Source organism: Acanthaster planci, linkage group LG01 (assembly GCF_054643075.1).
Source record: "Acanthaster planci isolate LZ-2023a linkage group LG01, COTS_SCS, whole genome shotgun sequence".
In the NCBI taxonomy this organism is placed as follows: Eukaryota; Metazoa; Echinodermata; class Asteroidea; order Valvatida; family Acanthasteridae; genus Acanthaster; species Acanthaster planci.
In genome coordinates, this window is record NC_141777.1 from 7,361,478 (window position 1) to 7,379,031 (window position 17,554).

The window sequence follows — 17,554 nt, forward strand, 5'->3', positions numbered from 1 at the left end:
AAGAATATTGAAATCTCCGTATGGAAACTGTTGACATTGCCAACTCACTGAATGATGAAATTGTCAGATAAAACAGTGAAAATAACGAGTGCAATGATGAAATTGTCGAAGTGAATGTCAGAATTGGCACATGATTGCTGGTGTTGTTTCGCATTGTTTTATCGCTAATATTTGATGAATAAATTAACCGCTTACTTTCCTTCCTGCCCACCTAAGTATTCTTGTAAAAACGACCCCCGCCGCCCCCACTGGATACGCCACTGACTACCGAAGATATAGCAACGGCGTTCCTGCGGCTGAACTAAAGGCCACAGGCTACGTTTCAGGAAGGTAAAACCCGATCAGGGGCTTGCTTGGTAACTTTAAAAGAAAAAAAGAATTGTATACATTGATAATCTTGTCTTCAAGAATATATGCGTTTGATGCAATTGTACACATTTTGCGTTGAGACAAACGTCAGAGGATGTAAACGGGTAAGAAAACCAGATAATGTACTACAGTCCAGAAATGCTTGGTGCACTGCTCAGTTCACCTAACTCAAAAAAGATGTCAAACTGTCTTCATGCATGGAAGAAGAGTACAGAGATACACAGAAAGTGATTCTAAGAAAAGGTCATTTCCTGGATCCTTTAATTAAAGAAGGTGGTAGCTGACATTTGCGTTGCGTCAGTACGTGGGCCTATCGTCGATAATTATTCCCTCCACATCTATAGAGAGGCGTGATTTATGGTCTTGGAGGAGGAGGACCCACGTCTGACTCCGTGTTCCCAATTTGAATATGCAGTTTCACCTTGCCAGATGCAGAACACATTCGTCCCGATTCTTTTATATTCTAAGTACACATGTTAATTATTTATCACCACATTAAAATAGAATTTTTTGCAAATGATGTTCTTTTTTTTCCCATGTAAGTCGCATCTTAATGAACTACTGTCCCATGTAAGTAAAATGAGGGCGCAAATGAAAATAAATAATCAAACACTTGCAAAAGCATGTTGTGAATATTATATAAGCATAACATTTAATAGGCCCAGGCAGACATAATTCGATATAGATGGATAAGATTTAAAATATTTAGTCTATTGAAGAAAGGAGTAGTGTGGTCCAAATAACCCGCGTTGTTTACAATTCGAATAGCTTTCTTCCAAAATGCAAAAAAAAATCTTTTAATGAGGGAGTGCTTTTGCTCCAGGCGGATTATTTATAAATTGAAAAGTAAACACCACAAAAATTCTCTCCCATACTGCAGTGTCCCGATAATTGTGATTTCTTTATTCGTATAAGGTAATTTAATTTCATCCCTATTAAGTTCACTTGTTCGTAATAGCCGACCCTATAAATAAAACTCAACACGTTAAAGCCCTACTTGGGAACAGTTTCTGAACGCGGAGTAAAATTCTAACATTTTAATTTTGTACCGCATTTTAATCATGTTTATATAACTGTATAATTGGTAAGATTTCTGGGAATCTCTATGAATCTGAGTATCTGAGTATTGTAACTCAATGTGGAATCCTCACACTAAATGCAACATAGAGAAAGTGAATCGGAGGCAGTGCAGAGGCGGGCAGCTCGCTTCATCACCGATGATTGTAATAGAGAAAGCTCAATTAAGCCATGCTCAAAAACCTCCAACTCCCAACACTTTGTCAGAGACGACGTATTAACAGATTAGTTATATGCTACAGTCCACAATTTGCACCTTGAAGATCACCTGAAGTTCAAGACAAGGGATGTCAACACTAGGGAAACAAGATCACACAACCCTCTACCATTAACAGTCCCCTTAACAAGAACTAAGCGCCTTCGGCAATCATTCTTCCCTGCAACAGCCAGGGACCAGAATCAACTGCCATATAACATCGCATCAGCTCAGAATTCAGTCTCTTTCAGAAAAAAGAGAGAAATTCTGTTTGATTAGATAAGACGAGTCTCTGACCTCTGACCTGAATTGAGTGATGTTCCAGTTGGAGTTTTCAATTAACATTCAGATCCAAACCTGATACTTTGATATGTTCTTCATACGCCTCGACAAAATCGAATCGCCGTGAAGCCAAAACTCATGCATTCAACTGTGACAAGGGATGCGAATTATCCACGCATGGTGTTACGCTCCGTACCTTGCAGTTTATAGGCACTTGCTAAAACGCGCAGCTGTCATCTCCTGAAATGGCCGAGTGGATAAGCTAGGTGTTGAAAGGCATACAAATACGGGGTTCGAATCCCAGTGCCGTCTTTTTTTAAGGTTTTCAATTTTGCATCCCAACTATAAAGCAGTTAATTTACCATCCTGAAGTACCAACAGTACCTTAGCCAACCGGGTAAGCTCTTCTGCTGGGACTGTCCGCGAAGTCCAGGTGAGCGCCTTAGTACAGGTTCGAGACGTATGGCCGACTCGGCGGCCAGGGCTTAGGGGCTTGTCTCGTTTCCTCCCTTTCATGGTCGCTCGATCCTTTTTGGGTTAAATGGATGGGCAGGGAGGAAGTGTGGTGGGCCGGGAACCCCGAGACCCCAGAAGAGTCCTATATGGAAGCCGGTAACTGCGATTCCTTGCGAATTTCAGGAGTCCGTGCGCCTGAATGCTTGGTCAACACCACATAACTTTTATATTTTTTTTATTTTCTCATCTGTACGTGCTGGTACTGGTACAACCTTCGTGTGGAAAGGGGGATTCGGGAATCGAAAGTGTTATAAGTATTTGAGAAATAACCAACTGAAAAGTCACCATCATAAAGCCTGCCTGCTGCCTTCACATTCAATTTCTATCCCCTTTTTTTTAAATATTTTTTTGTATAAGGTGTTGGAAGGTGTGGCGTAGGCTGTCTCGAACAAACCCAGCTAATGTTGCAGCACACTGAAAACATATCTATAGACGTCGCGGCTGGCGCATTATTGTTTTCCACTCCATCTGAGACGAAAGTATCGGTGATCCAGAATTATTTTCGGAGGGGGGGTAGGGGAAAAACACGTGTCAGGTTTGTTTTTTTTCATATTTTTGGGGAAAATGTGGACACGCAGGTAATGTATTTCATTGTTAGTATCGCACAAATAATAACCCGGTAACCTTTTCAGGATGCAACTTTTAAAATTAACACCAGTACTATATTGTCATTTCAATTTAATGTCTACACGGCTGCTTGTGTTAACTACACACTGTGAAGACCCATTGGAAATGGGTCTTAATAGGAGACTTATCTTGAAGCCTTGTGGAAGCTTTCTGTTGAATTTCTAGACTTTACTTCTCTTTAACAAACTTTCAGAGACACGATTATAAGTTTATTCAAGTCGGGCTTCTGCGCGTTTTGTGAAAATAAAATTACACAAAGCTTGCGGATTGGGTGATGATTTGTTTCAGCTAGAAATTGTATTAATGAATTTTTTGGTATGGAGAATTGAACAGATGGTCGATTTAAAGGGGGTACAGAACTTAACGGACACAGTTACAAATTTAAAGCTAAATTTAAAACTAAACTGAAATTTAATGGATAGGGTTAGGGTTCACAAGTTGACAATTTAGAGGATAGGGTTAGGGTTTTCAAATTAAAAATGTAAAGGACAGGGTTAGGGTTTACACATTCTAAAGTTAAAGGATACGGTTACAGTTTACAAATTGTAGAGTTAAAGAATAGGGTTAGGGTTTATATATTCAAAATTTAATGGATAGGGTTAGGGTTACGAATTCGAAAATTAATGGATAGGGTTAGGGTTTACGAATTCAACATTTAAAGGATAGGGTCAGAGTTTACGAATTCAACATTTAAAGGATGGGGTTAAGGTTTACGAATTCAAAACATAAAGGATATGGTTAGGGTTTACGAATTCAAAACATAAAGGATAGGGTTAGGGTTTTCGAATTCAACATTTAAAGGATAGGGTTAGGATTTACGAACTCAAATCATAAAGGATAGGGTTAGGGTTCACGAATTCAAATTTAAAGGATAGGGTTAGGGATTACGAATTCAAAATACAAAGGATAGGGTTAGGGTTTACGAATTCAACATTTAAAGGATAGGGTTAGGATTTACGAACTCAAATCATAAAGGATAGGGTTAGGGTTCACGAATTCAAATTTAAAGGATAGGGTTAGGGATTACGAATTCAAAATACAAAGGATAGGGTTAGGGTTTTCGAATTCAACATTTAAAGGATAGGGTTAGGATTTACGAACTCAAATCATAAAGGATAGGGTTAGGGTTCACGAATTCAAATTTAAAGGATAGGGTTAGGGATTACGAATTCAAAATACAAAGGATAGGGTCAGAGTTTACGAATTCAACATTTAAAGGATGGGGTTAAGGTTTACGAATTCAAAACATAAAGGATATGGTTAGGGTTTATGAACTCAAGACATAAAGGATAGGGTTAGGGTTTTCGAATTCAACATTTAAAGGATAGGGTTAAGGTTTACGAACTCAAAACATAAAGGATAGGGTTCGGGTTTACGAATTCAAAATTTAAAGGATAGGGTTAGGGTTTACGAATTCAAAATACAAAGGATAGGGTTAGGGTTTTCGAATTCAACATTTACTAGGATAGTGTTAGGTTTTATAAATTCAAAATTTAATGGATAGGTTTAGTGTTTTCGAATTCAACATTTACTAGGATAGTGTTAGGGTTCATGAATTCAAAATTTAATGGATAGGGTTAGGGTTTACGAATTCAAAATTTAGAGGATAGGGTTAGGGTTTACGAATACAAAATTTAGAGGATAGGGTTTACGAATTCAAAACTTAGATGATAGGGTTATTGTTTGCAAATTGCAATTTTGAAGATAGGGTTAGGGTTTACAAATTCAAAACATAAGGGATAGGGTTAGGGTTTACAAAGTCAAAATACAAAGAATAGGGTTAGGGTTTTCGAATTAAACATTTAAAGGATAGGGTTATCTGCGACTGTGCACGGCTTTTTTATATTTTTGTTCTTTGTCTATTTTAGCAAGAGCACGAACTGCTGGTGAGCCGATGCTTACGGGACAACCGGCTGCTTGGCACAGATAGGGTTAGGGGTAGGGTTAGGGTTAGTGATAGGGTTACGGATAGGGTTAGGGTTAGGGTTAGGGTTAGAGAAAGGGTTAAGGATAATGGTTAAGGATAGGTTTGGGGTTAGGGTTAGGGTTAGAGATAGGGTTACGGATAGCGTTACAGTTAGGGTTAGGGTTAGAGAAAGGGTTAAGGATAATGGTTAGGGTTAGGGTTAGGGGTAGGGTTACAGATAGGGTTAGGGGTAATGGTTTGGGATAGGTTTGGGGTTAGGTTTAGGGTTAAAGATAGGGTTAGGGGTAGGGTTGGGGTTAGTGTTTGGGTTAGGGGTAGGGTTGGGGTTAGGGTTAGAGATAGGGTTAGGGGTAGGGTTAGGGTTAGTGATAGGGTTAGGGAATAGGGTTACGGTTAGGGGTAGGGTTAGGGTTAGAGAAAGGGTTAAGGATAATGGTTAGGGATAGGTTTGGGGTTAGGGTTAGAGATAGGGTTAGGGGTAGGGTTAGGGTTAGGGTTAGTGATAGGGTTACGGATAGGGTTATGGATAGGGTTAGGGTTAGGGTTAGGGTTAGAGAAAGGGTTAAGGATAATGGTTAGGGATAGGTTTGGGGTTAGGGTTAGGGTTAGAGATAGGGTTAGGGGTAGGGTTAGGGTTAGTGTTAGGGTTAGAGAAAGGGTTAAGGATAATGGTTAGGGATAGGTTTAGGGATAGGGTTAGGGTTAGAGATAGGGTTAGGGGTAGGGTTAGGGTTACGGATAGGGTTAGGGATAGGGTTAGGGTTAGATTAGTGAGAGGGTTACGGATAGGGTTAGGGTTAGAGAAAGGGTTAAGGATAATGGTTAGGGATAGGTTTGGGGTTAGGGTTAGGGTTAGGGGTAGGGTTAGAGATAGGGTTAGGGATAATGGTTTGGGATAGGTTTGGGGTTAGGTTTAGGGTTAAAGATAGGGTTAGGGGTAGGGTTGGGGTTAGTGTTAGGGTTAGGGTTAGGGTTAGAGATAGGGTTAGTGTTAGGGTTAGGGTTAGGGTTAGTGATAGGGTTACAGATAGGGTTAGGGTTAGGGTTAGGGTTAGGGTTAGAGAAAGGGTTAAGGATAATGGTTAGGGATAGGTTTGGGGTTAGGGTTAGGGTTAGAGATAAGGTTACGGATAGGGTTAGCGTTAGGGTTAGGGTTAGGGGTAGGGTTAGGGTTAAGGGTAGGGTTAGAGATAGGGTTAGGGATAATAATTAGGGATAGGTTTGGGGTTAGGGTTAGGGTTAGAGATAAGGTTAGGGTTAGGGTTAGTGTTAGGGTTAGGGGCAGGGTTAGGGGTAGGGTTAGAGTTAGGGTTAGGGTTAGGGTTAGGGATAGAGAAAGGGTTAAGGATAATGGTTAGGGATAGGTTTGGGGTTAGGGTTAGGGTTAGAGATAGGGTTAGGGTTAGTTTTAGGGTTAGGGTTAGCGTTAGGGTTAGGGATAATGTTTGGGTTTCGGATAGAGTTAGGGTTAGGGTTAGGGTTGAGAAAGGGTTAAGGATAATGGTTAGGGATAGGTTTGGGGTTAGGGTTAGAGATAGGGTTAGGGGTAGGGTTAGGATTAGCGTTAGGGTTAGGGGTAGGGTTAGGGTTAGGGGTAGGGTTAGGGTTAGGGTTAGAGAAAGGGTTAAGGATAATGGTTAGGGGTAGGGTTAGGGTTAGGGTTAGGGTAAGTGATAGGGTTACGGATAGGGTTAGGGGTAGGGTTAGGGTTAGAGAAAGGGTTAAGGATAATGGTTCAACTATCCAATGTTCAACTGGCATTTCGTAAACCCTAACCCTATCCTTTAGATGTTGAATTCGAAAACCTAACCCTATCCTTTAACTTTAGAATTTGTAAACCCAAACCCTATCCCTTATGTTTTGAACTTGTAAACCCTAACCCTATCCTCAATATTTCAATTTGCAAACAATAACCCTATCCTCCAAGTTTTGAATTCTTAAAAGCTAACACTGTCCTTTATGTTTTGAATTCGTAACCCTAACCCTATCCTTCAGATGTTGAATTCGAAAATCTAACCCTGTCCTTTAACTTTAGAATTTGTAAACAGTAACCCTATCCTCTAATTTTGGATTCGTAACTCTAACCTTATCCCTTATAATTTTAATTTGAAAACCCTAACCGTATATTTTATGTTTTGAGTTCGTAAACACTAACCCTATCTATTAAATATTGAATTCGAAAAGCCTAACCCCATCCGTTAACTTTAGAATTTGTAAACCCAAACCCTTTCCTTTAAATTTTGAATTCGTAAACCCTAACCCTATCCTTTAAATGTTGAATTCGAAAACCCTAACCCTATCCTTTATGTTTTGAGTTCGTAAACCCTAACCCAATCCATTAAATTTTGAATTCGTAAACCCCAACCCTATTATTTAAATTTCTAATTTGAAAACCGTATCCTCTAATTCTGAATTCGTAAACCCTAACCCTATCCTTTAATTAAATGTTGAATTCAAAAACCCTAATCCTATCCTATAAATGTTAAATTGGAAACCCTAATCCTATCCTATTAACTTTATCATTTGATAACTCTAACCCTATCCTTTAAATGTTGAATTCAAAAACCCTAATCCTATCCTTTAAATTTTGAATTCGTAAACCCTAACCCTATTCTTTAACTATAGAATTCGTAAACCCTGACCGTATCCTTTAATTTTTTTTTAATTTGTAAACCGAAACCGTATCCTTTAAATTTTTAATTAGTAAACCCTAACCCTATCCATCAAATTTTGAATTCATAAACCCTAACTCTATCCTTTAAATGCTGATTTAGAAAACCCTAACCCCTTCCTTTATGTTTTGAATTCGTAAACCCCAACCCTATCCTCTAAATTTTGAATTCGTAAACCCGAACCCTATCCATTAAATTTTGAATTCATCAACCCTAACACTATCCTAGTAAATGTTAAATTCGAAAACCCTAACCCTATCCTTTGTATTTTGACTTCGTAAACCCTAACCCTGTCCTCCAAATGTTGAATTGGTAAACAATAACCCTATCCTTAAATGTTGAATTTGAAAACCCTAGCCCTATCCTCTAAATTTTTAATTTGTAAACCCAAACCCTATCCTTTAAATTTTGAGTTCGTAAACAAGAACTCTATCCTTTAAATGCTGATTTCGAAAACCCTAACCCCATCCTCTAAATTTTGAATTCGAAAACCTTAACCGTATCCTTTGTATTTTGGGTTCGTAAATCCTAACCCTATCCTCTAAATGTTGAATTCGTAAACCCTAACCCTATCCTTTATGTTTTGAGTTCGTAAACTCTAACCCTATCATTTAAATGTTGAATTCGTAAACCCTAACCCTATCCTTTAAATGTTGAATTCGAAAACCCTAATCCTATCCTTTATTTTTTGAGTTCGTAAACCCTAACCCTATCCTTAAATTTTGAATTCATAAACCCTAACACTATCCTAGTAAATGTTGAATTCGAAAACCCTAACCCTGTCCTTCGTATTTTGAGTTCTTAAACCCTAACCCTATCCATTAAACGTTGAATTCGAAAACCCTAATCCTATCCTTTATGTTTTGAGTTCATGAACCCTAACCCTATCATTGAAATGTTGAGTTCGTAAACCCAAACGCTATCCTTTAAATGTTGAATTCAAAAACCCTTACCCTATCCTTTATGTTTTGAATTCGTAAACCCGAAATCAATGCATTAAATGTTGAATTTATAAACCCTAACTTTATCCTTTAAATGTTTTGACATCGTAAACCCTAACCCGAATTTATGAACCCTAACCCTATCCTTTATGTTTTGACATCGTAAACCCTAACCCGAATTTATAAACCCTAACCCTATCCTTTAAATGTTGAATTCGAAAACGGGAACCCTATCCTTTGTATTTTGAGTTCGTAAACCCTAACCCTATCCATTAAATTTTGAATTTATAAACCCTAATCCTATCCTATCAATGTTAAATTCTAAACCTCTAAAAATCCTCTAAATTTTGAATTCCTGAACCCTAACCCTATCCATTAAATTTTGAATTCATAAACCCTAACACTATCCTTTATGTTTTGAGTTCGTAAACCCTAATCCTATCCTTTAAATGTTGAATTCGAAAGCCCTGACCCTATCCTCTAAATTTTTAATTTGTAAACCTAAACCCTATCATTTAAATTTTCAATTCGAAAACCCTAACCCTATCCTTTATTTTTTTGAGTTCGTAAACGGAACCCAATCCTTTTAATGTTGGATTCGTAAACTTCCTTTAGATTTTAAAATTTTCATTTGCAAAACCAAACCCTATCCTTTAAATTTTTGAATCCGTAAACCTTCACCCTATCCATTAAATTTCGAACTCACGCACCCTAATCCTATCCTATCAATGTTGCAATTCGAAAACCGTAGGCCTATCCTTTAAATGTTGAATTCGAAAACCTTAACCCTATCCTTTATGTTTTGATTTCGTAAACCCTAACCCTATTCTTTAACTCTAGAATTCGTAAACCCTAACTGTATCGTTTAAATGTTTTTAATTTGTAAACCTTAACCGTCTCCTTTAAATTTTTAATTCGTAAACCCTAACCCTATCCTTTATGTTTTGAATTTGTAAACCGTAACCCTATCCTTTAAATGTTGAATTCGAAAACCCTAACCCTATCTTTTATGTTTTGAGTTCGTAAACCCTAACCCTATCCATTAATTTTTGAATTCGTAAACCATAACCCTATCCTTTAACTTTAGAATGTGTAAACCCTAACCCTGTCCTTTACATTTTTAATCTGAAAACCCTAACCCTATCCTCTAAATTTTGAATTTGTAGGTTCTTAAACCTTTCCTTTATGTTTTGAATTCGTAAACCCTAACCCTATCCTCTAAATTGTCAACTTGTGAACCCTAACCCTATCCATTAAATTTCAGTTTAGTTTTAAATTTAGCTTTAAATTTGTAACTGTGTCCGTTAAGTTCTGTACCCCCTTTAAATCGACCATCTGTTCAATTCTCCATACCAAAAAATTCATTAATACAATTTCTAGGTGAAACAATTTTATTTTCACAAAACGCGCAGAAGCCCGAGTTGAATAAACTTATAATCGTGTCTCTGAAAGTTTGTTAAAGAGAAGTAAAGTCCAGAAATTCAACAGAAAGCTTCCACAAGGCTTCAAGATAAGTCTCCTATGAAGACCCATTTCCAATGGAGACCCAATGAAGACCCATTTCCATGGGTCTTCACAGTGTGTAGTTAACACAAGCAGCCGTGTAGACATTAAATTGAAATTGAAATTGAAATGACAATATAGTACTGGTGTTAATTTTAAAAGTTACATCCTGAAAAGGTTACCGGGTTGTTATTTGTGCGATACTCACAATGAAATACATTACCCGCGTGTCCACATTTCCCCCCAAAATATGAGGACATAAAACAAACCTGACGTGTTTTTCCCCTACCCCCCTCTCCGAAAATAATTCTGGATCACCGATACTTTCGTCTCAAATGGAGTGGAAAACAATAATGTGCCAGCCGCGACGTCTACAGATATGTTTTCAGTGTGCTGCAACATTAGCTGGGTTTGTTCGAGACAGCCTACGCCACACCTTCCAACACCTTGTACAAAAAATATTTAAAAAAAGGAATAGAAATTGAATGTGAAGGCAGCAGGCAGGCTTTATGATGGTGACTTTTCAGTTGTTGGTTATTTCTCAAATACTTATAACACTTTGGATTCCCGAATCTCCCTTTCCACACGAAGGTTGTACCAGTACCAGCACGTACAGATGAGAAAATAAAAAAATATAAAAGTTATGTGGTGTTGACCAAGCATTCAGGCGCACGGACTCCTGAAATTCGCAAGGAATCGCAGTTACCGGCTTCCATATAGGACTCTTCTGGGGTCTCGGGGTTCCCGGCCCACCACACTTCCTCCCTGCCCATCCATTTAACCCAAAAAGGATCGAGCGACCATGCAAGGGAGGAAACGAGACAGGCCCCTAAGCCCTGGCCGCCGAGTCGGCCATACGTCTCGAACCTGTACTTAGGCGCTCACCTGGACTTCGCGGACAGTCCCAGCAGAAGAGCTTACCCGGTTGGCTAAGGTACTGTTGGTACTTCAGGATGGTAAATTAACTGCTTTATAGTTGGGATGCAAAATTGAAAACCTTAAAAAAAGACGGCACTGGGATTCGAACCCCGTATTTGTATGCCTTTCAACACCTAGCTTATCCACTCGGCCATTTCAGGAGATGATAGCTGCGCGTTTGAGCAAGTGCCTATAAACTGCAAGGTACGGAGCGTAACACCATGCGTGGATAATTCGCATCCCTTGTCACAGTTGAATGCATGAGTTTTGGCTTCACGGCGATTCGAGGTGTATGAAGAACATATCAAAGTATCAGGTTTGGATCTGAATGTTAATTGAAAACTCCAACTGGAACATCACTCAATTCAGGTCAGAGGTCAGAGACTCGTCTTATCTAATCAAACAGAATTTCTCTCTTTTTTCTGAAAGAGACTGAATTCTGAGCTGATTCGATGTTATATGGCAGTTTATTCTGGTCCCTGGCTGTTGCAGGGAAGAATGATTGCCGAAGGCGCTTAGTTCTTGTTGAGGGGCTGTTAATGATAGAGGGTTGTGTGATCTTGTTTCCCTAGTGTTGACATCCCTTGTCTTGAACTTCAGGTGGTCTTCAAGGTGCAAATCTACGTTATTGTGGACTGTTTTGTGTAGCATATAACTAATCTGTTAATATGTCGTCTCTGACAAAGTGTTGGGAGTTGGAGGTTTTTGAGCATGGCTTAATTGAGCTTTCTCTATTACAATCATCGGTGATGAAGCGAGCTGCCCGCCTCTGCACTGCCTCCGATTCACTTTCTCTATGTTGCATTTAGTGTGAGGATTCCACATTGAGTTACAATACTCATATACTCAGATTCATAGAGATTCCCAGAAATCTTACCAATTATACAGTTATATAAACATGATTAAAATGTGGTACAAAATTAAAGTGTTAGAATTTTAGTCCGCGTTCAGAAACTGTTCCCAAGTAGGGCTTTAACGTGTTGAGTTTTATTTATAGGGTCGGCTATCACGAACAAGTGAACTTAATAGGGATGAAATTAAGTTACCTTATACGAATAAAGAAATCACAATTATCGGGACACTGCAGTATGGGAGAGAATTTTTGTGGTGTTTACTTTTCAATTTATAAATAATCCGCCTGGAGCAAAAGCACTCCCTCATTAAAAGAATTTTTTTGCATTTTGGAAGAAAGCTATTCGAATTGTAAACAACGCGGGTTACTTGGACCACACCACTCCTTTCTTCAATAGACTAAATATTTTAAATCTTATCCATCTATATCGAATTATGTCTGCCTGGGCCTATTAAATTTTATGTATATGTAATGTTCACAACATGCTCTTGCAAGTGTTTGATTATCTATTTTCATTTGCGCCCTCATTTTACTTACATGGGACAGTAGTTCATTAAGATGCGACTTACTTGGGAAAAAAAGAACATCATTTGTAGAACATCCATTTCAATGTGGTGATAAATAATTAACATGTGTACTTAGAATATAAAAGAATCGGGACGAATGTGTTCTGCATCCGGCAAGGTGAAACTGCATATTCAAATTAGGAACACGGAGTCAGACGTGGGTCCTCCTCCTCCAAGACCATAAATCACGCCTCTCTATAGATGTGGAGGGAATAATTATCGACGATAGGCCCACGTACTGACGCAACGCAAATGTCAGCTACCACCTTCTTTAATTAAAGGATCCAGGAAAGGACTTTTTCTTAGAATCACTTTCTGTGTATCTCTGCACTCTTCTTCAATGTATGAAGACATTATATTCATTCATTGACATTTTTTTTAAAAACTGAACAGTGCACTTTTTCAAACATTAAAAATTGACCAAGCATTTCTGGACTGTAGTACATTATCTGGTTTTCTTACCCGTTTACATCCTCTGACGTTTGTCTAAACACAAAATGTGCACAATTGCATCAAACGCATATATTTTTGAAGACAAGATTATCAATGTATATAATCCTTTTTTTCCTTTTAAAGTTACCAAGCAAGCCCCTGATCAGGTTTTACCTTCCTGAAACGTAGTCCGTGGCCTCTAGTTCAGCCGCACTGGAACGCCGTTGCTATATCTTCGGTAGACCGTGGCGTATCCAGCGGGGGCGGCGGGGGTCTTTTTTACAAGAATGCTTAAATGAGCAGGAAGGAAAGTAAGCGATTTAATTATTCATCAAATATTAGCGATAAAACCCTGCGAAACAACACCAGCAATAAAAGCAAGGATCGACGTCGGGACCGTGATTAAGGCTTTGGAATTTGTTTCCTCAAAATCATGTTCAGCGAGCCCGAAGATACAGACACATTCGCTGTGAAATTGCCTCCCCCTCACCACCACCATCCACCAAAAGCTGGAGATGTCGCTGTCGGTAGCCCTATATCTTCGGTCTCGATATCACCAGTTTTTTTCCACGGTTTCGCGATTATTCGGCGATTCCATCATGGAAATTTCACCATTAGCCTGTGTGCCAATTTCGACATTCACTTCGCCAATTTCATCATTCAACTCGTCATTTTCACTGTTTTATCGGGCAATTTCATCATTCAGTAAGTTGGTAATGTCACCAGTTTCCATACGGCGATTTCAATATTCTATTCGGCGATTTTGCCATTTGCCGTCGATTCGATTTTGTAGTTCCCCCGTTGAAATGTCTGACTTTACCTTTGAAAATAATCCTCCAGATCCAAGCCATGATTGTAGCCTTTATCAAGTGGGGTTTCCCTAGCTTGTCGTATAAATAATGCTGTCCGAATGATATTTCTTTTCAACCGAAGTTGGATACAAACACAGACTATAAGTTGGGCTGCCCCGGCCCCATTTGCCTCAAGTTAGCACTGCAGTGCATGCGCAGTTGACAAAATTGGCGGGGCAGTTAGGGTGCACCACCAGAAATAAATGCCCATAGACTGCAATGATAAATCCCCACACTTTGCAATAATTTAAAAAATACAACTCTCACAGGTGTCCAGGCTGCACAGAAATACGATGATCGACATGTCCCCTTTCATTTTCCTTTCAATTTTCGGGGGGTTGACCAATGAATTTTTGAGAAATTTTCACCAGAAGCAGACCACCCCTAAAATGAAGAAAATATCCCTGCCCACAAAAGCAGCCATTTTGAAAAACCATCCATCTGCAAAACGGCCAAATAATGCCATTTTCGGACCCAACTGCATCCAAATTACTCAGAATTTGAAGCCCAGAGTCCGGGCCAGGGGTTCAGTGCCATATTTCTCCAATTCCTCAATTTCATGGCTCTCAGGACTCTCTAATATAGAATATTTTGAGTTTAAACTTTCATTAATGAGCTCGGCGGACATATTTAGGGCTTTCTTGCGAGGGTGCACCCGTAAGGCCAAGGTAGTGCACAGCGTAGAACACGTAACGTCGCACAGAAGTAGCCTGGTCCAGGGATAGAGGGCGCCCTTTCGTTTTCTCTTGCGGGAAAAATGGTGTTGTGTGTCGTATGCATCATCAGTGATTCTCCTCCAGGTCTACGTGTATACTCATAACGCGCCCTCGAGACTGAAGAGGGCATGACATGAATGACATGAACTGCATGACACATTTCATTAATGTGCCGACTTCTCACTTGATTTCCGGTATGTATGATGGGTGCTATACTAACTGGTGAGAGCATAGAGGGTGAGAGAAACCGTCAGACTACTTGACCGGTAACAGACGCAAAGCCATTATTTTTTCTTTAAATCAAGCAAAAGCCATTTTTTTCAGGTCTGGATCGGCAAGGGTCGGGCCCGTCAGGGTTGGAGCGTGGAGGAATAAAGCATGATTGGAGCCTTGGAACTCGCAATGAATGATGAAGTTGAACTTGTCACCTTTGGTCATGATGATGGTGCTAACGTTAGGCCATTTTAGTTGTCTCTTCCCAGAGAGAATGGGGTTTCTCCCCATTCCACTTTCCAGTTCCAGGGCCTAGGCCATCGATTGTTGTTCAGGAGTGCCATAGAGCATGTAGAGGGGCTACATGGAACGCCCTCACAGAGAACAGGTCTTTGTTCCTGCGTAATATGCTTGAGTAGGCTGTAGTACTTTATTGTCATATAGGCCCTAAATCTAAATAACAAACATGTCCTCAGTGAGGGCACCCCTCCTTTAATTCTGCTTTTTGAAGAAGTGGAACGACGAGCCCTCTAGTTTTTCACTGGAATCAGGCGCACTGTTTTAGATGACAGAATGATAATCACTCTAATAATTTTGGCTTTATTAGGAGAGCGGGATCCATGCACACGATGCACAGACATCACTTGACACCCTGTTATTGTGGTTAGGCCTATACCTGTGCACAAACCCTGCTAGACTGGTTTGAAAAATTTTAAGTTAGAATATATGGCCTAATATTAGTCCTCTATTTGGAGTAATTGAAGAATACCCCGCCACTCTAAAAAATGACCCCTGGTTACGTGGGCACAAGGTGAAAATCCCTCTGTACCTGGCTATGAGGTTGATCATACGGGGTGGCGGGGTTTTCTGCAATTGAGCTCTCTATTTTTAAAGTAAATTAACAAATGCTTCAATATTATTAAATTTGACTACTAGGATGTGTCATTGCCTACTGATGGCTGATATTCCACTGTGGGGAAAACGAAATGGCTATTGTTATGGTAATTGTAACACAACTTCCAAATTCTAAAGTTACACCATTGCACAATTATGATTCCCAATCTGTATAACTTAGAACATTTTGAATACCCTATTTCATCATGGCATTGCGATGATGCAATCAATACCCACACCGCTGCTGTGGAATCTGGATGTACCAGGTTTGAGCCCGCTCATGATGGGATTTTTTTCTTCTTTTTTTTTGGATGGCATGTTTACTTTCTAAACATGATTTGTTTTCTTTTTGGTATACTCATACCCTTGGAGTATTGTTTTTGAAGAGGGAAATAAAGTCTGAGATCCATTCACGTAGACTGGTTTGGTTTCTGTTTCCAATGCACTCAACTGGTGCAAAAAAGAAGACAGAACCTGTCTTAACTTCTTTGTGTTATCCATACTTAGTATACTTAGTATGTGAAACTCTTCCCTTTAATGTAAACATTGTCGTGTGTTTTAGGCTCAATTGTGCCTGGTGCATTCCACTTTCTTGTCGCTTTCATATCTCAACATTGTTGTGTGTGTGCACCCCACAGGCAGAGAGAGAAGCCAGTGACCGTCCTCAACGAAAAGTCCAAGTGGATCAGAGACCTGTTTTTCCCAATAAGAAATTCCAACTGCAAACCCGGAGAGGAAAATTGAAGCGATGAGCAAACAGCAAACCCTGTTTCACCACTTCATCAGTGGACCAAGGAGACAAAGCCCCAGTAGAGGAAATGGTAAGCAGTGTTGGAGTCGAGTCCAAAACCTGCAAGGCCAAGTCTGAGTCCGGGGCCAAGACTGCATTGCTTTCATTCGAGGCCAAGGCCGAGGTCACAGTCTCCGAAGCCAAGGCCAGGTATTACACACATACATAAAACTGTTGTACCGGTACATGACAATATACCCAATTCAAAATCGGTTTCCGGATCGCAACAAAAACTGGCATGAATAAAAAGTAACCATACGATAAATTCATTTTGCAGCCAGAACCATTTAACAAGCTGATTTTTTGATAATGAATTTCTTGATTGAAAGAAAATATTTTTCATAAATAAGAATTCCAATGAATTAAAAAGTAGAAATTTGACTCAACTTTTTCAGCCGTGCGGCAAGCTATGAACAATACTATCTCCCGCACTGCACAGTTAACAAACCCATTACGTCACATGCATTTATGCTGCTTCCTTGTAGTTGAGTTTGCAATGTAATTGTGTGCAAATAATGTGCGATCCAAAACTAGGAAAAATCGGGCATTCAGTTTTTGGCCACTTATAAACAAACAGAAACTCTTCAAGTCATTTTGATGAAACAGATATAAGATGCAAAAGTTTATATGACTGTTTGAGTTTAAAAAATGTATTAGGAATCACACTTAGTGAGTGACCTATTGCCCTGTACATTTTTGTCAATTTTTTTTGGCTGCCATGATTTTTGACAAACTGTTTAAAAATGTCAAAGTGCGAATCGGAAATCTGGCCAAAATTTCTTTCCTAGAAATTTCGGAGAAGAAGCTTAGGTTACACCTTCCATAGAGCTACACTCTCTAACTGAACTTGTCTTAGAATGTAGAGCTGAAGAATGACACAAATAACTGTACATTTAATTGATCTTGAAAACACACTAAACATGGAACACACATGGCATTTAACTTTCATGTCCACCCCACCCAGTGCACTGTGGCACATGCAAAGCTAGTACGCGCAAATTGGCATGTTGACCAGCCATCGCACGTGCGTGCCTACTGCCTGTCATTCGGAAAATCACGGTGTGCCTTCAGTGAGTACATGTAGCCTAATTCAGGCAACACAAAAGCTATGTGTATCCTTTTCGTGTGCCAGTCAATGAAAATAAGAATGTACCCTGGGCATACAAAACTATTTAGCTGCATCACGTCATTAGAGAGTCTAGGTACCATGC

General features: G+C 39.4%; 1 protein-coding gene across 5 annotated transcripts in view; it reads left to right on the plus strand.

Moving 5' to 3' along the window:
- Positions 1-14,488: 14,488 nt before the first annotated feature.
- The window catches only part of fancm (FA complementation group M), a 29,419-nt gene continuing 26,353 nt past the window's right edge, over positions 14,489-17,554 (plus strand). For 2 of the 5 annotated variants that reach the window (XM_087141019.1, XM_087141027.1), the window contains exons 1-2: positions 14,489-14,712; positions 16,192-16,374. In XM_087141019.1, the coding sequence (XP_086997145.1) occupies positions 16,302-16,374 (73 nt within the window). In that variant the 5' untranslated portion in view covers positions 14,489-14,712; positions 16,192-16,301. The other 3 variants (XM_087141024.1, XM_087141023.1, XM_087141025.1) reach the window with 3 other exon arrangements.